Below are 25,305 nucleotides of genomic sequence, written 5' to 3' on the forward strand. Positions count from 1 at the left end.
GCCTCTGAAGCTGGCTCTTATCAGTATCACCATCACCATCCTCCTCCTCCTCCTCCTGCTCCTCTTCTTCTTCTTCCTCTTCCTCCGCCTTCTTCCCCCTCCTCCTCCTGCTCCTTCCTCCCTCCTCCTCCTCTTCCTTCCTTCCTCCCTCCTCCTTCCCGCGCAGCTGCGTGAGAGGCCCAAGGCCCCCTTGCCCGCCACCAAAGGCCCCGCGCACTTCTGCGAGAGGCCAAATGCCCCGCGGGGCCTTTGGCGGCGGCCATCGGCAGCAGGATCGAGCAGGGGCCGGTCCCAATGGCTCGGTGGGCCGCATGTGGCCCGCGGGCCGTGGGTTGCCGACCCCTGCTCTAGACTACAACTCCCAAAATACCCTACCAGCTATGCTATCATCTTTTGAAGTGCTGCAGAAGTGGCTACTGTAAGTAGATAATCTTTCAGCGCACAGAGGAGCAAGACAACACAGTATAGAACTATATTTTACTCATGTTCTACCTACACCATCAGACTTCCCAGTCCCTTTGGTCCTTCCTTTTACTCTTTTGGATACTCAGAGCTACTACTTCCATTAAATGGTAATGGATAGCCTTTTAGGGTACACACATTCTATGCATATGGCAGAAATCCTCCAAAGCCACAAGAAATCTCTATAAAGTGGACCCATCAGTTCTGTGGGCTCCTGTGGACACTGAAAAAATGGGAATGGTCACAGCCCATATTATTCAACGGGCTGTGATCTCTGTGTATCCACTTCAGCACATCCACATCCACATACTGCCATTGAATAATATGGGGCATGATGATCCGCAGATGGTCAAATCTGCAGATTGCTAGCCTGCCAATACATGTGCATGTACACACACACACACACACACACACACACACACACACAGAGTGAGCCCACTGTATTCAACCTATTTATTTCCCACACTTCTTCATAGATGCTCACAATATCTAACAGTCTACATAAAGAGACATTAAACCATGGATTACAAATAGTTAAAATAATACACCAAAAGTGTAAAGCAATAAGACAGCAAGAGAAGTCTACTCAAAGACTTCATTATTCCTCAAATAAACACATTTCTTACTGTACTTGAAAAAACAGAGTAAGTGACAATGTTGCTGGAATTCACAATTGCAGGTATGAATCTGTAACCTAGACTCACACACCTGTGATTTGTTTTATTCATAATCTCTATGAATTCAATAGTGTAGGGAATATGTAAGGTTTGTGGAGGTCCCCCAAACTCCACTTACTGGGCAGCCATGCTACAATAAATGAGGGTCTCATTGACTGTGAAACAGTAGATATACATCCCCCCCCCCCCCCCGAACAATCTCCAGTGACAGGCATCCTGCTTCTAACTATTGCAGTAGAGATTACTTGCTGGAAGGGATGGAGACATCCATCTGCTGTGTCTTGACTGATAAGAGGAGATTCCTGTTGCTTGCTGCTGCCCAGTAAATCAGGACTGGGATGGCTGGGTCAGGAGATGCTAGTTAACTATGTAACTAAGGTGCTGTACAGACTGGCGAAAGCACCGGCCTGCATACATACTAGGGGCGCTGCTTATATACGCCCCGCAACCCTAGTACGTAATCTGTACGTCAAAACGGCGGCACCCAGTACACATGGGTGCTGCCATTTTGACCTGGCAGATGCTTAGCATCCGCATGTCCCAGCGCCATTGTGATGCTGCAAGTGCGTCGTTGGCGCACTTGCGTCATCACAATGGTGCCACATAAAGAACCCAATTTTTAAGCGTTCTTTGTGCTCCACGAGGAAGCCCAGCGGTCAGGATGCTGCAGCTTCCTCATGGACCAAACTAGGGCGGCGGGAGACCGCCCGCTTTTGGGGTCTGTATCCCGCCATAGGTAATTAAATAACTACTGGATAATACAGACCAGCACTTTGTGTCGGCCTTTAGGCAGAGCCACGGTATAGTGTCTGCATGCTGGATGCCGTGGCTCCGCCTCCTTTGCACCATGATGCTGCACGGCGTGTCTAGATGGCGTGTGGCATCATGGCATGGCTCTGGTGCTGCATTTAGATGATGCAGTGGAAAAAGGGCATCAAAAAGCCATGCTGCCATGGCTATGACACCCTTTCTGAGGCAGAAAAATAACCCACCATTTGTGGGAGTTTTTTGCACCGGGTTGGGGGCATGGCATGCAGTTCTAGGGGTGGTTCTAGGGGCGGCATACAACCCAGCGCTGCTAGGGGCGGCATACAGACACCCTTTACGGGCTGTCTGTACAGCCTCTTAGTCACTGTTCTAGAAACGTGGCCATGTTGTCTAAGAGAAGGAGATTCCACAAATGGAGTTTCATTGGCAAGAAACATCTGCCATATGTGAATAGCTCTACAGGCCATGCAACTCTGATGCACCACAAAAGAGCGGCCCCCCGAGCTTATGTTAAACCTTGGGCAGCTAGTTGTAGTGGAGGATAGTCTTTTAAATGCATATACATTTAGTTTTTATACTTCATAACATGTGAGAGGCTTTGCGTGTTTCATATGTATATTACATGTTTGCATCAATCAGTGCTTCAAAAGGACTACTTTGAAATGGTATAAGTGCTGAGTGTCTAATCTGGGTTTCTTTGAAGGGAACGGACAAAGGCAAAGAACTAACTGAACTGAAAAGAGATGGATGGTGGAGGGAATCATTAAGAGTAAGTATAATTGTTCATTTAGTTATTTTTAGCTTTGCATCACAAAAGTAGAAACAATACAATAACCAATCTGTGGAGGGAGTGCCCAATTGTAGAGTATGGCCTTCAGCTTTAATTTAGAATAATAAGGAAGGGACAAAAATGAATCCAGTGGCATCTTTAAGACTAACGGTTTTATTTTAGCATAGATTTTTGTGTATTCAACCCTCTTCTGCAAATGTGTTACTGGAATGTGGAGCATGTTCAGAGGAGGGTAGCCAAAATAGTGAAAAGTCTGGAGACCATGTCCTATGAGGAGCAGTTTAGGCAGCTGGGTGTGCTTAACCTGGAGAAGAGAAGAGATGCTGCAGGTTTGCCAACCAGGTGGTCTGCCAGTCTTGAGGTCTCAACACAATGCATTCTGTTTATTGGAATGTTTGTTGAAATGAGACACTTTTCTAAAGCGGACTCTTGTGTTACATATGTAACTGTAGTGAGAACAAAATGTAGTTTGTCAAAGACCAATTATACCTCTGCAAACAGGATGGAATTTTTCACTATATCCCAAATGTTTGAATGTTTTCATTCCTGAACAGCAACCTGAAAGTTTTTGATTGCATGCATTGATTTAGTTAATTTAATAGGAATATATAACCTCTGGCTTTCTAAGGCCTTAGGTGCAATCACCCAAGAGTGTCCTGAACCCCTTGTCCTATTCTCCCTCCCTGTTGATTTCCACTGATGTGTATCTGCAATTGTGTAGTAGTAAACGTTGAAGCATGTGCACTCAACATGAAATATCCCATTGCCATACTCATAGCAGATAGATTAATTAATTAATTTAAAAAATCAAGTAGATATCTTGATTGATATGAACGACAGGTTTTGATAGTTTTTCTCTCCATCAGGGGCAAGTCTTTTGTAAAACTAATGGGTCTAGGTTCCCCATACAAAACCAAGCCCCATCAAGATACATGGTATTACAAGAGTGATCATTCTCAGCAGTACAGTTGATCCCCTCTTATTTGCTGGTTTCCCTTTTGTTTATTTGATGATTCACAGATTATACTATTATGTTCTCTCTAGGAATTTCTAGGTCCTCCAGTAGGATTCTAGGGTCAAGTTCTACTGGAAGATGGCCATAAAGTCACATTGGAGGACCTAGAGATTCCTAGAGAAGTGTTCTCTCAGGCTAAAATAAATACCATTTATGATTTTTATTTATATTTATGTTTGCAGCTTTTCCACTTTCATGGGGGGGGGGGGAGAGGCTGTGCCCTTAACCCCTGCAAATATGGAGGGGGCAACTGTATATTGTTGCTAGGACAAATACTTTCCCCCTTGTTAGGTACTCTGTTGTATTCAGGTAAACACAAAAGGAGTCTGAGAGGCATCGCGATGATGGGATGGTAGGTGACAAAGTCATCCTTGCAAAATAAAATAAAATAGTCCTTGTTCTCTGACACCCTGAATTCTGGCTTCACCACAACACTGCACAATTCTCAGGATGATGTAACACAGCTTGATTTTTCACATGTAAATATGTCATTACTGTTTGTGTCTTGTACTGGCGGGTCAGATACAGGAAATTTCTGCTCCACAACAATGCAGATAATAACTACACTGACAGAAGACCACTCTTTGATTAAAGTTTCTACTAAACATTTTTAAGTTAAAAGAAAACTTGCATCCATCTTTTGCCTCCCACCGAAATGGGGACATTATCATAGAATCACAGAATCATACAGCCCCTTAAGACTAGATTAGGAGGGACTGAACACCTCCGAAATAATCAGCACATTGGATCACCAAGACATCTATGTAGTTGAGCCTCCTTAGGCATCATCAATCATAGAACACTCATAGAAATATAAATTCATGCTTCTTAGTCATGCTCAAAATGGAGGAGACATTGAAATTCCTCCTGGACAGAAGGATGAGATGTAGGGCGCGTCATGGAAAAAGAAGACATCTGATCCCCCTCCCCTGAAAGTACCTGTGAATAGGCAAAATCAGTAACAACCTGCTGGCCAATGTTGAGCTCTGCTCTCTTAAAAACAGTTCTGGGGACCCTGGATGCAATCTCGACCCATGTCTGTCAATAGCGTAAGAGGGTTTGATGTTATGTTTCTTTCCTCCAGCCGACACCAATACCAGGATTTTACCCAGTCAGAGATTTTCTTGAGGATGCTCAGCTGAATCCAGTGAATCAAACATATAATTTTAAAGGCGAAGGCAGAAAGAAAATGTCCATCTACCAGCAGATCCATCTACCTGATATAACCCTCCCAGACACGTGCGCTTACCTTCCTCCATCATTTGTGCAACTAGCACAGAAAAGACGAGTAACTTACTCTTTTAAGAACACTTCAAGGCAAAGTCCCATAAGTTTAACCTATAGAGACAAGGTAAACGTAAATTAATAATATAGATACATTAATCTTAAGATCTAGATATTCAAAGCAAAGGTGGGGAACAAAGTGTAGCTGGAGAGGCAAATTCCTTTTCTCATTAATTGCTGAGGGAGCCATATTCCCATTGTGGTAGGGATTGAAACTATCAGCATATTTTAGTTTACACCTCTTACTTTGCATAACTAAGCCTCAGAAAACATACTGCATCCTCATAGAATAACAGGTGTGTTTTTTAAATAATAATAATAATAATAATAATAATAAGGAAACTATGAAATGATGGTATCATGGTCCAATAGGGAAATTCTTGAGGAGGTGGATCAGAACCTCAGGCGAGCAACATCTGGCTCCAGGGCCTCAAGTTCCACATACCCTTCTTTGAAGGAATCTTATGACAGGCATCCTGTTAATGACATACAAAAGCATAAATCTAATTTTTGTCTATGTCTCAGAGCCAATGGAAGAAGTGGATTACTGGTCAGGGATAGTCTTGGTAGAATTAGTTGGTAGTAGCCAAGTTCCATCGCTGATTGTCAGTGTACAGTAGACACTTAAATAGCAACACTAACTATGGCGTCACCAAATGCAGGCAAGATGTATGTGCACCCTTCCTGCTCCCCTGTCCCCAGGCTTTCTTCTTGGAAAGAAAGTCCAGGGATGGAGCAGCCGGCAAGGGAGAGGAGGGCCCAACTGGGTATCATCCCTTTTCTGGGTGTCACTCAGTGTGGTTCGCTGACGACGCCACTGCTGACTGTGAAAGGACCATCAACAAAACGGCTGGAATGCTTCTCTACACCATATACCACCAACACAGCTTACCTTATAACAGTCACATGTGCCAATATTCCAAACTCATACAAAAAAGCAATGTATGAAGCACAAAAATTAGTATCTTGGGGAGAAAGACTGACTAGTGTTTTGTTTGCTTTCTGTCTGCATGGGGGTGTTCACAGAGGCAAACAGTTAAAAGTATGATTCCCCCCCCCCCCCATCTGTAGCCTAGAGTGAGGTAGTTTCTTCCTAGCACTCCAGCTTTCTGCTACTTCATTTTCTTTGTAGGTGGAGTGAGTGTCACAGAATGCTGTAGGACTTATTTCTGGGTAAAACACAAGGGTGTCACTGGGGTGGTGGTGGTGCAGGGAATGAGGGCTGCACCGGGTGACATGTCAGAGGGAAGTGAACACCAGGTGGGGCGGTCACTCTGCCAGCTCTCCTCTGCCAGCCAGGGTGCCATCAGCTGTGGCTGCTGGTGTGGATGGAGTGCTGCTGCTGCTTGTCAGCCCCTTCCAAGCCTGGCTGGGCAGAAAAAGAGAGTCGCTTCCCTTTCCCACTCAGCCAGAAACTCAATAGACCCAGAAGAGGCTGTCGGGTAATAGTAGCATCCCACCACCACCATGGCTGAGGTGGCTGCGCTGGTGGAGGGGGGCAACTGGGGTGTGTGCCAGGCTGTCTAGGGGTGACAGCATGAGTTATTGCATTGGGGTGACACCACTGGTAAAACATGCATAGAACAGTGCTGTAAGGGGTGATAAAACTGATTTCTCTAGCAACAGCCAAAAAGAGAATAATTGTGCCCTTACTGCTGCATTGATCTCTTTGCAAGAATTAATCACCAGGAAACAGCTCAAATTAAGAAGTACTGAAGTACAATGTGACAGCTTTTAAAGAATCTCAGTTTGTGGACACATTTCAACTTGCTAGCGATAGCTTGTAAAAACTTAAACAGCTCAGAATCAGGGTACCTGCAAAAGACAGCTTTCAAAAGTTAGTTTTCTGAATGACATTCCCAGAATCCCCTCCGCCACACACCACTGACCGTGCTAGCTAGGGGATTGTGGGAGTTGTTCAAAAAAGTAAGCTGACAAACCGACAACTGTCTATCTCTACCTTTTTCTGCCCATTAGTACAATCTACTCTGAAGGCCTTGCTCTGAATGCCACTATATTGAAAATGGCAACAAGAATGACTTCTTAGTCATTCCTTTAGAATTCCCTTCCCATCTCCATTCAACAGTTTCCCTCTTTGCCAGTCCTCAGAAATATCATAAAGAGAAAGCTCTCATCAAATTTCAGTACAACATGATGTTGCTGTTATAAATGTAAAAACAGAATTCTGAATTCCTGAAGTTATATTTGCTGCTATTTTGTATTCTGTCAGGAAATGTTGCATGTGTAGATTTGCTTGCTACCTCGGGAATCCTTACATATCTATTTTAAGCAATCAGTAATACAGTAAAATGACTTCTTTACATTTTTATTATGTACTCTTCATTCCCCGTAGAACATAAACACAGATCCTGGGCAATATAATCTCTTTCCTCTTCCAGTACCCACTTATCCAACCAAGTAAGTAAAAAGACTATTGCTGCTCTTATTTTCGACTCTTGTACAGATTACAATGGGCCCTTGGTATCCACTGGGGTTTGGTTCCAGGACCCCCTGTGGATACCAAAATCCACTGATGTTTCAGTCCTGTTAAATACAAAGGCATAGTGAAATGGTGTCCCTTATATAAAATGGCAAAATCAATGTTTGCTTTTTTGGAATTTAGATATTTTAAAAATACCATACTTTCAAGCCTGGATTGTTGAATCCATGGATAAAGAATCTGTGGATAAAGACGGTAGGCTGTATTTTCTTCACCAAGAACTTAGGAAGTTACTTTTGAAAAGTAATTCATCATATAAAGAGTTCCAAGAAAGTAACTTGTTGCCATCAGAATTCTTTTTAAACTGGCTTATTATATACCGGGTTGTTGTGTGTGTTTTTTGCACCAACTTTTTGTGGGGTCAGTTTTTGCTTCCCTTTTGGGCAGTGGTGTGTGTGTGTGTGTGTGGTTATGAGGAAAAAGTAAGAAAACTTCTTAGATTTTGGAAAAGAATCCACTCAAAATCTCCATCAATGCATATTTAGTCCTCTAAGCATGGCTGCATTTACACTGTAGAATTAATGCTTTAATTGCCATGGCTCAGTGCTATGGAATTTGGGGATTTGTAGTTTTGTGAGATATTTAGCTTTCTCTGTCAGATAGCTCTGGTGACTCAATATACTACAAATCCCAGGATTCCATAGGATGGAGCTGTGACAGTTAAATCAGTGTCAAACTGCATTAATTCTGCAGTGTGGCAGCAGCCTTAAAGTAATAAGGCAAAGCAATGGCTAGTGCATATTTGTTGCTAATTATGATAATATTTCAGAAAAGGAATAAAGTTATGCTCATGTTATCACAAAAATAACACACTACAGGTAACCTAATTTCTTTATTAATGCTTGATACATGATGTTGTACATTATGGTTAATGTTGTTTCTTGTAATTCTCTTGTAATGTTGTTTCTTCCTTTAAAGCTTTGGAGCAGATCTATGTGTAGTATCCACACCTTTCCCAGCAACACTGCAATATATAATAAGCAGTATAGATTAGTCTAGCCTTCCTCAACCTGACATTTTCTATAGGTTTTAGACCAAAACTCACATTATGTACAATATACAGTGTATATGGACAATGTAGAAGTGGGGCATATTGTGTCCCTATTATGTTTCAAACATGTTTTTAAAACTGCTTTTAACTTGTATTTTTAAAATGAAAGTTTAATTGTGTTTTAAATTTTGTATTAATCCCTTTTCCTGAGAGCCAGCAAGGCATAGTAGCTTGAGTATTAGACTACAACTGTTGAGACCAGAGTTTGATTCCCAGCTCAGCCATGAAACCCACTGGGTAACCTTGAGCAAGTCACACTCTCAGCCTAAAAGGATAGCAATAGCAACCTCTCTGACAAAACATGCCAAGAAAACATCATAATAGGTTTACCTTAAAATCACCATAAGTTGGAAATGACTTGCAGGCATACAACAACAATATAGCTTTCTTTAGTTGTACTGCATTTTAAAATGGTTATAAACTGTGTTGAATCCCATGCTGGGAGACAGGTGGAATATACAAGAAGTAAATAAATAAATAAATAAATAACAAGTGAGCTGGCTCTGAACAAGTGAGCTAGTAAAATCAAAAGGCACAGTCCTATAACACTGAGCTATTGATAAAACTGCTGATCTTTCAAAAGCACTGAAATGGTTTCCTTCTCTCTGTTCTTTACCTGCTTGCCCCTCAAATCTAGGAATTATATGTTTCGATCTGGAGTCCAAAGGTTTCCCATTTTTGGCCCGGTAAGTACCATATTGATTAATGATTGAAGGAAAAGAAGAAAAGAAATCTACACTTCAGTATATCTTTCTTGAAGAGCTGAAGCTTAATATTTAGGCTTTCTGGAGGGGTTTCAGACAAGATTTTTATCATGCCATCACCCCACCTCCTTCACAGACTTTTCTTTATTTTTTCTTTATTTTTATATATTTCATGGACTTTAATGAGTGCTTCAGGGCATGTCTACATGGATCAAATGAACCCGTTTTCCCCTGCTTTCCCTGCGACTTTTCTTCACAGTGCAGGACCAAAGCCTTCATTCAAATGCAGACTGTTTTCAGAAAATGAGGCCACTTCCACATTGAATCCTGGCCATCCTGCCCTTAAACTAGTTTTAAAAGAGTTCCCTTTTGCTCTGGATTTTACATGAAAATCTGGACACACCGGAGCAAGACCAGGTGGCTGTTTACATAGTGTCTTAGGGATGTGTAGGGAATGAAGACCAAACCAGGGACACTCCAGAGCAGGGCTGTGGCACTACACCTGGTGGGACTGGCACAACTGCTGGGTGAGCACAAAAGGGCATTGCATCCCCTTTTCCCTTGCCCAGTAGCCATGATGGACATCAAACAGCACTCCAGAGGCCGTAGCACTGCCCGTTCCAACAGTGCCTGCTGCTGGGGCATGACAGTGGCTTTTGTTTGGGCTCCAGTGCAGCTGCAGTTATGCCAGACACAAGCAGTCCTTCAGAGTCCATGGAAGTCACCCCCTTGGCTACAACCCTGGCCCGCTGCACTGGGTGACACCAATCCTGGGGACAGTGTCCTGCTGTGCTGCTGGGTGCTGTTGCCCCTGGTGTGAGTCACTCCCTCTGAGATTACAACAAGGTGCCCAGCCATATGACTGATGCTGGACAACTCATTTTCAACCTCAGAAGGAGCAATCAGCAGCACAGGGACGTAGCTAGGATTTTAGGAAGGGGGGGTCCAGACTAAGTGCCATCATTATAATGGGGCTTGGGTGCAGCGGCGCAGCAGCACACACCATTAATTTTTCTAATGGAAGGGGGGGTCCGGACCCCAAGAACCCCCCCTTGGCTACGTCCCTGAGCAGCAGTGTCTGATGGCACAGTAGGAAGAATATGTAGACAGCTATCCAGTTTTGATCCAGAATGCAGAGATAATGGAGGAATTTGATGTACCTTTGGTGCCAGTATACTCCAGGAGCTACCAAACCCCCATAGGGGCCATTTGAGACATCTTGAACTCTTTTTTTTGGAAAAAGATTTTTTTTACCTCCTAGGAGCCCTATGTGGCACACCCATACTTTGCCCACATAGTTGGACAAACAGCACAGCCCCTCCACTCTCCTCCTGCAAGTAAATAGCCTTGTTGGGAGGCTGCAGCAGGGGGGAAATGTGAGTTTTTGGACATTGGAGGAGGAGATGTGGCACTGATCTTCCTGGCAGAATTTTAAGCGACACTTTCTTCATCCAGGTTTTCAGCTGTAGCGGGCAGAGGCTGAGGGATTTGGAGAGGAAATATATATATATAAATTGCACTTCCCCATTCCACCCCCACAAAATACTCTACCACATCTCAAGCTCATCCATTTATGTGATGCAAACTCTTGATCTAAGCCTATTAATGTAAATTGATGAAGTTTTGAAATGAGAACACTATTCATCTTTGTTTTCCTTTATCTTTTTAAAGAAACAATCTCACTCATTAAATTTGGTACACCCAACTGCACAAAACTGTACTTCCGATGGCACAAAAGATACTCAGCTGCTTGGTTAGGGTAACCTTTCCATCAGGAAACACAAAGCCCACTTTAAAAAGATGGTTTGCTTATCCTTGCTGGGGGGGGGATCACTTGTAAAAACCCCACCATACCAACCTGAACATACCCAATCTTGTCTGATTTTGGAATCCAAGTATTGTTGGGCCTGGTTAGAGCTTGGAGGGTTACTCATATCCACCAACTGTCCTGATTTAGTGTGGAGAGTCCTGTTTAATCCTCTGTTTATTCCGCTTTTTCAGCCGCTTTTAAATTGTCCCAGTTTATCTCTCATCCTCCTTTGCCCTGAGTTTACTTCATTTGCTGCAAAGTGAGTTTAAAGTTCAGAACTAGTGTGCACTCAATTAACTCACCATTAGGGAGGGAATAGAAGGGGACAAAGTCTTGCCTTTCTCAGTAGGCTCAGGCAAAGAAAACTGCTGCAGCCCCTCCAAACTTGTGTATTCTTCCTTATTAATAACTTTTGCCAGCTTAACTATATGATCTTTGGCCACATGTGTCCCAGTTTTCATCTATGAAATGATGGAGGAAATGAGTAACTACCAAAAAGGATGAGGAGAAAATCCTGCATGATACCCTGGAGAGACATTATAGCCTTCCATAGAATCACAGAGTCCAACCGTCTTCCATGCCGGAATATACAAACAAATCTACCCTGAGATATGGCCATGCAATCTTGGTTTGAAGACCTCCAATGAAGGGATATCCATCACCCTCTGAAGCAGTATATTCCACTGCTGAATATCTCTTATAGTCATTAAATTCTTCCTAATGTTTAGATGGACTCATTTTTCTTTTAATATGAATCCATGGGTTTGTGTCTTAGGCTCTGGAGCAGCAGAAAACAAACTCACTCCAACTGACAGAGCTGACAATACTGATGTAGGTAAAGCAATGGTCTAATCTGGTATAAGGCACCTCCTACCTTTCTATGATTCGTTGCTAATAGTACTTGAAGGGCTATTTTTCATTTATACAGTGCTCATCAGACATTAAGCAAAAATTGCTATTTGCTCCATAAAAAACAGTGGTACATGGAATATATATATATATATATATATATATATATATATATATGCCCCCCCCCCCCCACACACACACACGCACGTGTAGTAGTGAAGGACTGGAGAGGGGGAGACTACTTGGATCTGGAGTTCAGTGGATTTCTATGAATGATATCTTCAGATACAACGATTATAGTTGTTGGCTCTCTACAAGTTTGCTTTCTGGAGATTCCTGTGGTTTTAAGTTTTTGGACATTTTCAATTAATGTTTATCTGTACTGGTTATCATAATATGCTCAGGTATAAGCAGGTTCCCATGTATGAATTCCTGCTTAAAGGAAGGACCATACGTACTACCTGGTGTCCAGCTGATCATCATGTCTGTCTCTGTGGCCAAACCCCAAGGAGAAATTTTTAAAAATATATCTGCATGGATCCATATCAACAAACCACTTCTAGTAGTTTTCATCTCCACCAGGAGCAGGCATTCTATCAAGCTAATAGATCTTAGTTGCTCACTGAAACCCAAATCATTGCAAAATACTTTCCTTGACAACAGCTATAGCTCATAGAATCATAGAATCATAGAGCTGGAAGAGACCACAAGGGCCATCCAGTCCAACCCCATTCTGCCATGCAGGAAATCTCAATCAAAGCATACCTGACAGATGGCCATCCAGCTTAAAGACCTCTAAGGAAGGAGACTCCACTACTCTCTGAGGGAGTTTGTTCCACTGTCAAACAGCCCTTACTGTCAGGAAGCTCCTCCTAATGTTGAGGTGGAATCTCTTTTCCTGTAGCTTACATCCATTGCTCCAGGTCCTAGTCTCTGGTGCAGCAGAAAACAAGCTTGCTCCCTGCTCAATATGCCATCCTTTCAAATATTTAAACAGGGCTATCATATCACCTCTTAACCTTCTCTTCTCCAGACTAAACATCCCCAGTTCCCTGAGTCTTTTCTCATAGGGCATGAGCTCACAACAATATATTGCTGCAAGGAACATTCTCTGAAGATGCTATCCACAGATGCATGCGAAGTGTCAGGAATAAACTCTTCCAGAACATGGCCACATACCCTGAAAAACCCACAGAAAACTAAGAGGAAGGTATTACAGTTCGCATGATAGAGGGCACCATTGGAGTTTATCACACGGGAGGAATTTATCTTAATTTCGAATGAAAAGAAAGTGGGGCCAGAATGCATTCATGTGAATTCGCTATTTCAGCAAATTTACATGGATTCGAATTGCATTTGAACTGACTTCGCATTGCCCGAAAATAGCTTGCCATTGCCCGAAATTGTGTGTGGTAGTCTATCACACAATAACGTGAAACCCCATGATTGCGTTTGGATTGCCATTGGATTATACTTCCAATTTCCCTTGTCTGATAAACGCCACTATCCCTGCTAAACAGAAAGTCTTAGTACTTGGCCCTATGCGTTGGACAGCACTGTCACAGAGTCAATACATTTGGTGGTCTTTCCTTCTAAACACTATTTCTTAAAGTATGTCATAGTTCCAAGCTCCCCACCTAGTTTTTCTCTCCAGTTTCTGAAAGGTAACTAAAATAGGTACATTTTTAATTACTTTAAAAATGCTACAAGCGGCTGCTCTGCGATACAAAATACACTTTCTTCTTGTCCATCTTGCCTTTGCTTCAGCATCCACAGGGAAGCACAAGGGGCAACATGAGCCAGCATCTGAATACTTGCCAACCATTTAGATAGAAGTAATTAAAAGTTACCATTACACTACAGAGGGAATGAAGTTACCTGCCCTTAATTTACAATAACTCAGGGTGCATCTACACTGTAGAAATAATGCAGTTTGACACCATTTTAAATGTTATGGCTCCATTCTACAGAATCCTGGGATTTGTAATTTTGTGAGGCACTAGCACATTTTGACAGAGAAAGCTAAAGGCCTTGTGAAACTACAAATCTCTGGATTCCATAGGATGGAGGTACAGTACTTAAATCGGTATAAAACTGCATTATGTCTACAATGTAGATAGACCCTTAGAATGATTCCAGATAAGACTGTTATGTGCTGCCCGACCTAATTTCCTTTTCTAGGGGTTTCACAAGACATCTGCCAGCCTTGTTTTTCTAGCATTTCTGTTTGTTTGTTTTTTTAAATAAATGGAGAAAGTCTATTAAGGAAGGAAAAAACAGTAACTAGTTACTAGCGTGAGGGGCCTTCCATCTGGTAATTTCCTTGGTTATCTCTTAGCTGTTGGGGAAAATGAATTAATTACCTTTACACTTTTATTTGTAGCTAGCAAAGTTCTGGAAGGGCTTAAATACCCTAAAGACACCAGATCCTGTCTTGAACTTGGAAACTAAGTAGAGTCAGCCCTGAGTGTGAGAGTCAGGCCTTGAAAGCTGGCATCTTGAGGCATATCCTCATCAGCACTGGCAGCATAGGACTAAATGTGGTCCTCAAGACATGAAAGGTTCCTCATACCAATTCAGATTTTTCCAGCTCAGGCTCCTTGAGCTCAATAAGTTCACCTGGAAACAGAAGGTACTCCTTTTTTTGTCTAGGCAAATAAAAATCCAGCTCCTTGTATTTATATTTATATGAAGCTAAATTAACCTAGAAACTGCCTACCATTTGGCAGAGACAGTCCCGTTTCATCGTCTGTCATCCCACTTTTTCAGCTGCTTTTACAATGTCCCAGTTTCTCTTTCCTCCTCTCATTTTCCTTCTTTGTCCTTGTCTTAAATCACTTCCTACAAAGTGAGTTCACAAAGTGCAAAAGTAGTTTGCATTGAGTTAACTTAGCAGGTGTAGAAGAGTGTGTGGATGGAATCTTCTCTTTCTCAGTAGGCTCAGGCAAAAGCAAACTGCTGCAATCTCTTCTACCTTTGGTGTTATTCCTCCTTAATCACTTTTGTCATCTTGGCCATACTCTCATGCTGCTTGGCCACTTGCATTCTGATATTCATCTCTGAAAAGTTGGAGGGTACACTACCAATAGCAACAGCCAGTACTATACAGTCCTATTTTCTGCTGTAGCAGAGGAGAACTCTGAAATAAGGGTACCCACCAACAGTGCTAATCCACTGGATTTAATCCTAGTTCCAGCCCTTAAATCCTTGGCATCTATACAGGATCATTTTAGGGTCAGATCCATGGGTGACCTGTGTTTCCAAATATCAAGTGCTTGTCACAACATTTTGCCTTGCTCAGATCTTATTACTTAAGAAGAGTTAGGAAAGAGAGAAAGTTGCTTGAATAAGAGAATCCATACTAGAAATTCTGGCCTTCATAAGAGCTTTTAGCATTCAGTCTACAAGATGTAGAGGGTCACACGTTTCATACTTGATGGATGTGTTGATTGCAATTGTCCAGATATGGACATGAAGAACGAGTGTACTGACATTATTGATGCATCTGTGCCTCCAGTTAATAATACACAGAATTCAGAAGCAGAAGCTATGAGGAAATATCGAGATCTTGTCATCAATATTAAGCAAGTGTATCAGCTGGAGAGCCTATGAGTCACTCCTATCATAATCTTGATAAATGACTTGATCCTGGAAGCATAGAAAAAGGAGCCCAGACCATATGATTCTCCTGCAAAGACAAATCAGTCATGACCAAAGCTGTCATTTTAACACTGTCGGGATTATACAGAAGACCTTGAGCACCACAGATATTGAGGATTATGGAAACTTTGCCTGCTTCCCTCTCTGCCTGCATGTGTGCACACAAAACACAAATGTTGTGCCTAGGAGACTTAAGTAATAATATCTGAGCAAGGCATGTACATAAATGAAATCAAATATTTGTCTTTTGTCATACATCTTGCCAATCCTCAAAGTCTATATGTTTTTTAAAAAATTAGATATTTAAAGCTTTTAGGTTGGAAATGCTGGGGATGCTTTAGCTGGATATCTTGCATTGAGCAGGGATTTGGACTATATGGCCCATGGGGCCCTTTCCAAATTTTTTATTCTATGTATGATTTCCATGAGGGTAAGGGATATAAAAAGAAAAAAAAAGAGCTAGTACCGGGCATTTTCAATAAAAAACATGCACGGAGAAGAAGGGGAAGGATCCCACAACTTGCATTACTAGTTTCTTGTAATTATTTATTTCTTGTTATTGCATCATTATGCAGCACTGTACAGAATAAGAGAAAAGGACAATGCTTACAATACAAGGTTTGGCAGTTAGAGTAATAGCAATAAGTATAAAAATGATTATATGTGAACGAGTGCAGTCCTGCATGTTAAGTTTATTCCTATAAGATTTATAACTAGTAAGCATATATAGTTAGGGGGGGGGGTTGCTAAAGGAACAGGTGAGGCCCAAGTACCCCAAAGGCACCAGACCCTTTCTCACCTTGAAAGACTTAAGGCAAGGAATACTCAGAGGTGGTTTTGCCAGTTCCTTCCCCTGAAAATAGATCCTAACAGCACCTGATACTCACTGGCAGTTTCCCATCCAAGTACTACCCAGGGTTGACCGTGCTTAGCTTCCACGATCAGATAGCATCTGGTGCCTTTAGGATATTTAGGCTCATTTCTCCAAGTGCAAATTTAGTGGCAATAGCAGAGTGGCAGTCTCAACTGTGTGAGTGGATAAGGGGGAAATGCAGAAAATGGGATTTGGGAGAAGTACAGTCAGTATATTTTGAACAGGTCTTGGACAAAATTACATTTTCTACTGGCCATGCTGACTAGGGGCTTCTGGGAGGCAGAACGCTAGCACAATTTAAGTGAAAGAGCAAACTTTTTGAAGCTCCAAAAGAATGCCTCTTACCATGTTGTTCTTACATTTCTCATCTAATCTGACAGGTTTTGCATTTTTCAACTGCAGCTGTGATTCTGTTTTATTTTCCTTCCCCTTGTCTGTCAGAAATTTATGCTTATGTAGCTTTCAACACTTTGTTGTTTAAAGCAACACAGCTCTGCTCCTTTGCTGCTGTAGCTGTTGTTTAGGATTAAAATGCCTCTAGTCCTTCCGAACACTTTGCTAATATTCGGATGTCGACCATGTCAAATCTTTGATCAAGTTAGGACTTCTGGAGTCTTAAAATGGAGGATATGAGGCAGGAAGGGAAGGCAGAAATCTTTACAGTAGTAGACCAGTATTTCTTTGGAAAGAACAGGAAAGGATTCTGTGTAAGGCAAATTCTCCATGGACATTCTTTGTTTTTTAAATATATGTTAACCTTTTATTTGAAAATCCTCAAGGATCTCATTAACGTCCCTGTGTCAGGTGGCCTTCTGTGACAGAAGAGACATTCCATGTAAACAACATCTTCTTAAATGAGTTATTGATACAGCTCCTGTCCAATATTTTGCGACATATTAGCTGTAACCGACATCTTAACATTTGCCTACCACAGAGCAAGAACAGCCAGCCAGAGGCCTAAAGTTGTGCGCTTTGCAAGTGAAAAGACCAAGGCCACTCCACTTTTGTTTCTCTGAGGATTTGTTTAGCACTTCTTTGTTTATCACAAATAAATTGCCTGTTGTTTGTGACTAGTTTGAGCTCAGACTTTTGAGGGATGTGCTGGCATGTGCCTCAAGTAAAAAAATACTGAGGGACACAGAAAGAACACTGATATATTTATATATATATATTCATTCTCTACATCCTGCCTTTTTCCAAATAATGGAACTCAAGGTGGAGTACAACATGATGCTTTACCAACTATATCAAGCTAGAATGCTGAAATACAGCTGAACACTATAATTAGAATCATCCAAGCCATTATATTTCCCATTACCATGTGAGAGTTGGACAGTGAAGAAAGCAGATAGGAAAAAAATTAATTCATTTGCAATGTGGTACTGGAGAAGAGTGTTGAGGATGCTGTGGATGGCCAAAAAGACAAACGAATAGGTCGTAGAATAAATCAAACCTCAACTCTCCCTAGAAGACAAGATGACTAAATTGAGGCTGTTGTACTTCGGCCACATCATGAGAAGGCATGATTCATTAGAAAAGACGATGATGTTGCAAAAGGTGGAGGAAAGTAGAAAGAGAGGAAGACTGTAAGCCAGATGGATAGGCTTGATCAGGGAGACCACAGGCCTGAGCCTGCAGGACCTGAGCAGAGAGGTGGAGGATAGGGGGACTTGGAGACGTCCCATTCACAGGGTTGCCATGAGTTGAGGTCAGCTCAAAGGCAGCTAACAACAAAAACAAATGTTGAAATACTATTAGCCCACTTATCATTTTAAATTAAATGGGCACTGTCAGTAGTTAAGGACAGGCACCTCAAGTAGGGAGTGATGCTATTTGGGGAATGCAAGAACCAAAGGAGTGCTGCACTCCTGTCAGTATGAGGTAAGGCAAGGGACAGAACAGAAGAGACATGAGAATGAGCAGTGCAAATGGTGGACTGCAAGAGGGAAGGGAGTGACACATTTGAGGGCATGAGATGAGGGAAGAGAAGGAGTAGAAAGGATAGGAGAATGAGTGACATGAGCTCTATAAAACAAGCAAGGGTAAGGTGCAGACTGCAGTACAAGGGTGCTAGATGAGAAGAGAAGGGTTAGGATGGAAGGGAGGGTGAGTGAGTGATAGTAGCAGAGTGCAAGAAGTAATGAAATATGCATTGCAAGGATGCAAAGTAAGGTGGGGGAAGGGAGTAGGAGGGAAGGGAGAATGAGTAGTGAAGACAGGCAAAGAAGGGACACACTGTGGGGGTGTGAGATGAAGCTAAGGAAGGGAGTAGGAGGGAAAGGAGAGAGGGTGATATGAGCGTCAGTGCCAGCAGCTTCGGTGCACTTTCCAGGGCACAAAAACGAACCGCTTTTTGTGGCTCCTTTTTGTGCGGGAGAAAGGCCAGATTGGGGCCGCGGTGTGCAGTTGGCATGGCCCCAATCTAGTGAAGACAGAGGCGGTCTGCACAGCCCCTCAGATGGTCTAAAACAGGGGTAGGCAACCTTTTTGAGCCGGGGGCCGGGTTGCTCAGACAACTGGGGGGCCGAAGCCAAAAAATAAATAATTAAATAATTTTAAAAATTAAATAAATAAATAAACTGGGACAAATGTAGGACAAAATTTTCAAATGGTGGACACTTTTTTTAAAAAAGTGGAGGACACATGAAAAAATTTGCTGATTTTTTTAAAAAATGTTAATATAAATGCATGTTTCTGAGGCGTCTATAGACAATTGCCCCCCTTGCCCCTGCGTGTGAGAGGCCAAAGGCCCCAGCAGCAATAGGCGGCAGGACCAGGCTAGGGCCGGTCCCAAGGCCTCGCCGGGCCGCAGGTTGCCTACCCCTGGTCTAAAAGGTACTACAAGTTCACTTTCCATACTGATATTCCACACTAACACAGTTATGAATTCTATCTGCATTCCAGATGGATAGACTCAGTCAAGGAAGCCACAGCCCTGAATCTGCAAGACCTGAGCAGGGCTGCTGATGACAGGGTTGCTTGGTGGTCTCTCATTCATAGGGTTGCCATAAGTCAAAGTCAACCTGACAGCAGTTAACAACAAATTTCCTGTGGCATTTTTAGCTAAAATGTAGCTTATGTGGCTTGTCAAGAGGACTCTAAGTCAGATAGATGCTGTCACACTGTTTCATCTACTCTTAAGAAATGTCATTATATTTTGTCCAAGTGAAATTTTCAGAGAAATGTATGTAGCCCATCTTCCTCAGCTTTTCTTTCCTCTTGACAAAACAAATCAGAATTGCTACAGGGTTAAGAAAAATGCACACATGCTTTCTCGCAAGAGATGTCACAATTTCAAATGTGTTAAAAAGTATCATTTTTATGCTCAGAAAAGAACCTGACAGATGCTAACACATGAACACAAGAAAAAAAAATAGACATTAACCTATCTACCAGATATAAATAGATTTATTTTTCTTGGCTTTATAACAATAGCATAGAAGTGTTACTTGACAAGTTGGTTCCACTTGTGTCTTCAAGTGATTGAAAATAGATAGACCTGTGTAAATGATTTTATTACAGAACATCAAGGCAGCACATGATCTCTGTGTTTTACTCGTACATTGTTTGTTTCTCTTTGCAAGATAAAGCTGATATCCTGTAATTACTTCAGAGCCATGCAAACCTGTCAGAATCAATCAGTATTACTCAGAATTTTTCTGATGAAAAGAAATACTATTTTCCTCTACAACACAATGGCCTGTATCCATAGTTATGGTATTGCACCTGTGCAGGGTCCATTTCAACACTGGTTGTGAATTTTCGGAATTAATACAAGGGTGATATCCCAGACAGCTTTAGTTGTGAAGTTGGATAATACAATTGCACAAATAGGTATGGATTGGCTCTGCAAATGGTGGAACAACAGCTCCACAAATGTGTAACCCAGCAGAGTTCTTGTTGTTGTTGGTTGCTGTTGTGGTGTATATGTCCTCAATTTGTTTCCGACTTATGGTGGGCCTAAAGTGATCTTATCTTGGCAGGATTTATTCAGAGGAGGTTTTTCACTGCTTTCCTCTGAGGCTGGGATAGTAAGACTTGCCCCAGATCACCCAGTGAGTTTGGGCAAGTGGGAATTTTCACTCTGCTAGTATTAAAATGAGTTTAGGTCAATAGTCCTATTTGGGCATACACACATACACACAAACACACACAGGCAGTACACCAATGCTTCCAACAGTAGGTAGATATGGTCTATCTGTCGCATCTCAGCCTTGTTCCAAAATCATGTCTAAATCACGTCTTTCCAAACTGGTCAGAAATTCTGAAATCTACAGCAGGATAAAGAAAAAAGGACATTGGCTCCCTGCGTTTCGATTGTACATGGGTGGAACATAAATAGAGCAAGTAATGGGAAGATGTAATAGTGCCAGTGAGCATAGCCTTATTCTCTCCTTTGTTATGTGAACTACAAAAATCTGAAGAAGGCTAGTGAAAAGAGCAAAACATATACAAGGGACACTCAACCTTTCAATGGAATTTGCATGGTACATAGGGATCTGTACCAGACTCACGCTGTGAGATGACATTTATTTGGCATAGCTTAATAAACAGTCTTTAGTGTTTCAGTTACAAGGATCTTGGGAATGTCACACACGCTTCATATACATGTATCTGGAGAACTGAGAAATTATGAAGCTGCCTTGTACCAAGTTAAACCCCAAGTTCAGAAAATCTACTTAGGTCGTGTTGGTAAAGAGAGTCTGGAATTCCTGTTCCAAAGAAGGAATGGTTACTATGTTTGGACAAACCATTGCTCTAACTAAGCCCAGCATTGTCTCCTTCAACCTTGTATTTAAGCACCTGGTAGCTATAGGTGAGAAGGAAATGGAAGTGGGTGGAATTGTTTTATGGGTGAATGAATGGATAGGCAAAGGAGGGATGAAGTGCAGACTGTGGGATGTTTACCAGCAGCCTAGTAGGTTTGTTTACAGGCTGGTAGCATTTATTGCTTCATGTACAAAGCTGCAGTGTGTCTTTCTAACCAGAAATCATACATTAGAGACAAAAATTATGGGCAGAAGTTTTCCCCAGAGGATTCCCACAATAGCAAGTACATTTCTATACTGCTTATCAGTGCACTTAAGCACTCCCTAAGCGGTTTACAATGTGTAAGCTATTTGCCCCCAACAAGCTGGGTACTCCTTTTAGAGGCTGAATGGACCCTGGAGTCCCTGGGATTGAACTCACAACTTTGTGGCTGTGAATGGCTTCAGTATAATCATTTAACCACTGCACCACCAGGGCTCCTAATATATTACTAGAAGATTATAAGAGTGAACGAGGGACTTTCTACCATGCAAAATGACAGCTTTACAAAGACCATTGAATTGGGATGGAATTGATAACAATAACAGCAGTAGAATTGTCTTGTTCGTGTCTGTGTGGACGTCTAGAGGAATAATATTTGTGTTACATTTTAGAAAGAAGGTCCAGGCCCTGGTGAATATGAAATAAAAGAAAGTCCACCTATAGTTATACGGTCATGCTTCCTGTCAAAGGTGCCACGTTTGCTGCCATCTCATACTGTGAGTATCACTTGAATAATAAACCAACCCAAGATGTGTTTCTAGTACCTGGCATTACAGGGCAGGACCTTAGTTTGGAAAATTTATGCTTTTGGACTGCAACTCACTGAATAATTATGACAAACTCTGGAACAGAGCTGCAGAATTATAGAAGGATGATGTGAAGCCTGGCTATCTCAGGCATATTTTAGACCTTGACTCTTGCCTTTGAGGTGGAAATTTAAAAAAAAAACATAGCTAATGTAACAAAGATGGATCAATATACCAATTTTTTCATCTCCCTGTGTAGGGAATGAGTATACTTTGGGATCTAGGACATGACATGGTGAGGAAGGGAGAATAGGTTAAAAAATGTAATCACCTCCCAGAATAAGCCTAACAATGCATCCCCTTGAATTAATAAAAATTTAAAGTAATGCATAGTATGACTTTACCTCTGCATTCTGGCTCTGTTGTTTTGCCTTGTAGAAAGCCTATCTTCAATTATTTGTCCTGCTTCTTTCTTTTTCTCTACAGAAAACACCTGGACCAGGAACATACTGGCCTACGAGGCAATCTCCAAAACAACCCAGAACCATTGCCAGTATGGGACGGGAGCACACAATCTTCTTTAGCAATATTCCAGAGTTTTAGAGTATGGAGTGATGTCAGTATATTAAATTCTATGGGCACTGATTCTGAAAAAAAGCAAAGTCCCTCAGCTTTTGCCATCTAATTGGCTATTTCTCAATACTGAGCTGCCCATTTTTGTTCTTTTGACCTTTATTCTCTATCAATACCATTGTATTCCCTAAGTTTTGTGGTTCTACATAGTTTCCGGAGTTTTTCTAGCACCCTATATATTCCTGTCTGTAGCAGGACTGGATGCAATTTAGCTGAATTCACCTGGGAATAATTTTTAAAGAGAGCGACCTTTAATGGATGCAAGATCTCCATTAGAAGAAAAAAGAATACAGACTGCAAAATAACTTTAAAATATTTTACATTCTTTCCCGAATTCAGAAAAAAAGGATAGTTTGCAGCATTGTTTTTATATGCCATGACTTTCTATTTCCATATCTAGTCCACCTGAGCACTGTATTTTACCTGCAAGGAGCTTGTTCCATTGTAGAATCACAGAAATCAATGGAGCTACTCTTGAATATATTGATTCTTACCAATGCTGCTCTCATTTCAGAGTTTTCAGCATTGATAGGTAAAAATATTTTATACCCATTTAAAGGATGGCACCTTCTAAGCTAGAGACACAGCTACACAACTCTGAAAATGTAGATGTTTTTATTAAAATAATTGTTACAAAAATGTAAGAATTTTCTTGGTCTTTTTGATGAAAATCATTTGTTTTGCTTTACTTTTACTCTTCTTTCTGAAAACATTCGGCTTATTTTTATCTTCAGTTGCTTCCTTCTCCACATGATGTTTCATTATTTCTTTATAATCTCTGTTAAGTAAATAAGAATTTGCCAAAATTCAAAATATAGAAAACTTTTAAGTAGATTTTCCAGGAAAGTGAGGTCTATTTAGGGAGACTGGCAAAAAGGCCATAATTTTGTAGTGTGGTTAATTTTTTTTAAAAAGATAATCTGCACATAAACTTTTTAGATCTGGCTGTGAAATGAAAATATCACCATACACTTAGTGTTGCAGTTTGCAAATTCACAAGTTGATAAGACACAAAGACATGAAGTTTTATTCCTTCACAAACTCCAGCCAAACATTCTGAACAACATCTAACAAACACAGGAGCCTCAGCCAACTAAATATTTTAAAGCTGGATACAAAGCTGCTTTGCTTTAAAGAGATATTACACCACCCTTACATCTCCATATGTGGGCAGTTCTGTAACTTCCATATACAGTAGAGGACTGCTGTAACATTACTACATAGCAAAGCCAGCAAAGTGACCATTGTGCAGCAGGACCGAAGCACAATGGGATGAGCATTGCATTGGTCCTGATGAGCATCGCATTGATCTCAATGCTCATCTGGCACTCTTCCTAGTGTCCTTTTATGCATCTTTGCAATTCACTAATGAGGTTTCTTAGCATCTCTGCTGTGTAGTCAAGGTCCAAAACACACTGCAGAAATAATCCGATTTAACACTGCTTTAACTGTCTTGGCTCAGTGCTAGGGAATCCTGTGAATTGTAGTTTATTGTTGCACCAGAGTTCTCTGACAGAGCAGACTAAATGTCTCACAAAACTACAGCTCCCAGAATTCCCTAGCACTGAGCCAGAGCAGTTAAAGCAGTCTCAAACTAGATTCTTTCTGCAGTGTGTTTTGGACCAAAGTAAACATAAAGGCGGGATACAAACCGCCGCTTTGCAGCGTTCCCCCGCCGGCGCCATTTGCTCCGCGCGGGAGCTGCAGCAGCCAAACCGCGCGGCTCCCGCGCGGAGCAAAAAAGAAGCTCCATTTTGGAGCTTCTTTTTGCGGCACACTGATGACGTCACGAGGCGCCGCTGGCGCATTCGCGATGTCATAGGCGCCATGACACGTCTGGACGCTATGCGTCCAGTACGTAAAGATGGTGGCGCCCATGTGGAAGGGGCGCCGCCATCTTGTACGTATTGTATACGTACTAGGGTTAGGGGGGTGCGGAAGCACTGCCCCTTCCTAACCCTAGTACATATACAATACGTACTATATGGCGGTGCGTATCCCGCCAAAGTTACAAAATGTGGATGGTGATACAGGATTCCAGCAATTTAATCTAGTTTATTTGCTTCTAGCCAGAGGATGAATGCAGAGCAGAGCAGAGCAGAGGATGAGCCCTTGAACCTAGGGTAGCCATATCCCGGGAAAAGGCGGGACATTGACAGTTTTTAAGGAAGCAGCATGGTTCCGTCCCACTTACTTGATTGTCCTGGGTGGCCAGGGCTCCAGGCTCCCTCTCGCCCTTGCCTAATGGTGAGGGAAAGCGCAGGGCCCTGTGAGTGCTGGCAGAGGGCAGGCCTGCAGTCTGCCTGCCCCCAATTGGCCAGCCTCAAGAAGAGGAGGAGCTTGAACCTTTCCTCCTTTAGTAGAGCACGCACACACGCCGGGTGCACAAAAGGCGGCAAGATGAGGTGGTCGGTGGTGAGAGGCCTTCTAGGCCTCTCCACTGCGTTGGGGGCCTCTGTGGCTGCTTCTGCGCCTTTGGCACGGCAGCAGCCACAGAGCAAAGAGGGAGGCCTATGGGCCTCTCTGCGGTGGAGGGGGGTTGGGGGCCTCCTTCACCTCCTCCTCTTCTGCTTTTTCTCCCCCTTCCTCTCTTTCTTTCTTCTCCTTCTCCTCCTCCTCCTCTTCTTCTTCCTTCTCCTCTTCTTCTTCCCCTCTTCCTCCTCGTCTTCT

At 42.1% G+C, this 25,305-nt stretch overlaps 2 protein-coding genes across 2 annotated transcripts in view; one reads left to right on the plus strand and one right to left on the minus strand.

The window, feature by feature from the left end:
* The first annotated feature begins 233 nt into the window (after positions 1–233).
* On the plus strand, positions 234–22,761 carry STPG4 (sperm-tail PG-rich repeat containing 4). Its single transcript, XM_089528413.1, has 7 exons — positions 234–302; positions 2,611–2,676; positions 4,797–5,063; positions 7,350–7,414; positions 9,185–9,233; positions 21,868–21,972; positions 22,489–22,761. The coding sequence occupies exons 1-7, from the start codon at positions 234–236 to the stop codon at positions 22,603–22,605; spliced, it is 738 nt and encodes a 245-aa protein (XP_089384539.1). The 3' UTR covers positions 22,606–22,761.
* A 602-nt stretch (positions 22,762–23,363) lies between these two features.
* Positions 23,364–25,305, minus strand: part of TTC7A (tetratricopeptide repeat domain 7A) — a 317,709-nt gene continuing 315,767 nt past the window's right edge. Inside the window, exon 21 of the mRNA XM_089529137.1 lies at positions 23,364–23,413. Coding sequence (XP_089385263.1) covers positions 23,405–23,413 — 9 coding nt within the window. The 3' untranslated portion in view covers positions 23,364–23,404. The remainder of the gene's footprint in view (positions 23,414–25,305) is intronic.

The sequence above is a fragment of the Sceloporus occidentalis genome, unplaced genomic scaffold (genome assembly GCF_023333645.1).
Source record: "Sceloporus occidentalis isolate IW3139 unplaced genomic scaffold, rSceOcc1.0.p SCAF_6, whole genome shotgun sequence".
NCBI classification, from domain to species: Eukaryota; Metazoa; Chordata; class Lepidosauria; order Squamata; family Phrynosomatidae; genus Sceloporus; species Sceloporus occidentalis.

Excerpts from the sequence above, each read along its gene's own strand:
- STPG4 (XM_089528413.1), top strand. The coding sequence starts at position 234 with ATGCCCCGCGGGGCCTTTGGCGGCGGCCATCGGCAGCAGGATCGAGCA. Across the intron at positions 303-2,610 it reads GGGCCGGTCCCAATGGCTCG|GGAACGGACAAAGGCAAAGA; the intron begins GTGGGCCGCATG and ends GTTTCTTTGAAG. Across the intron at positions 5,064-7,349 it reads GTTTAACCTATAGAGACAAG|AACATAAACACAGATCCTGG; the intron begins GTAAACGTAAAT and ends CATTCCCCGTAG.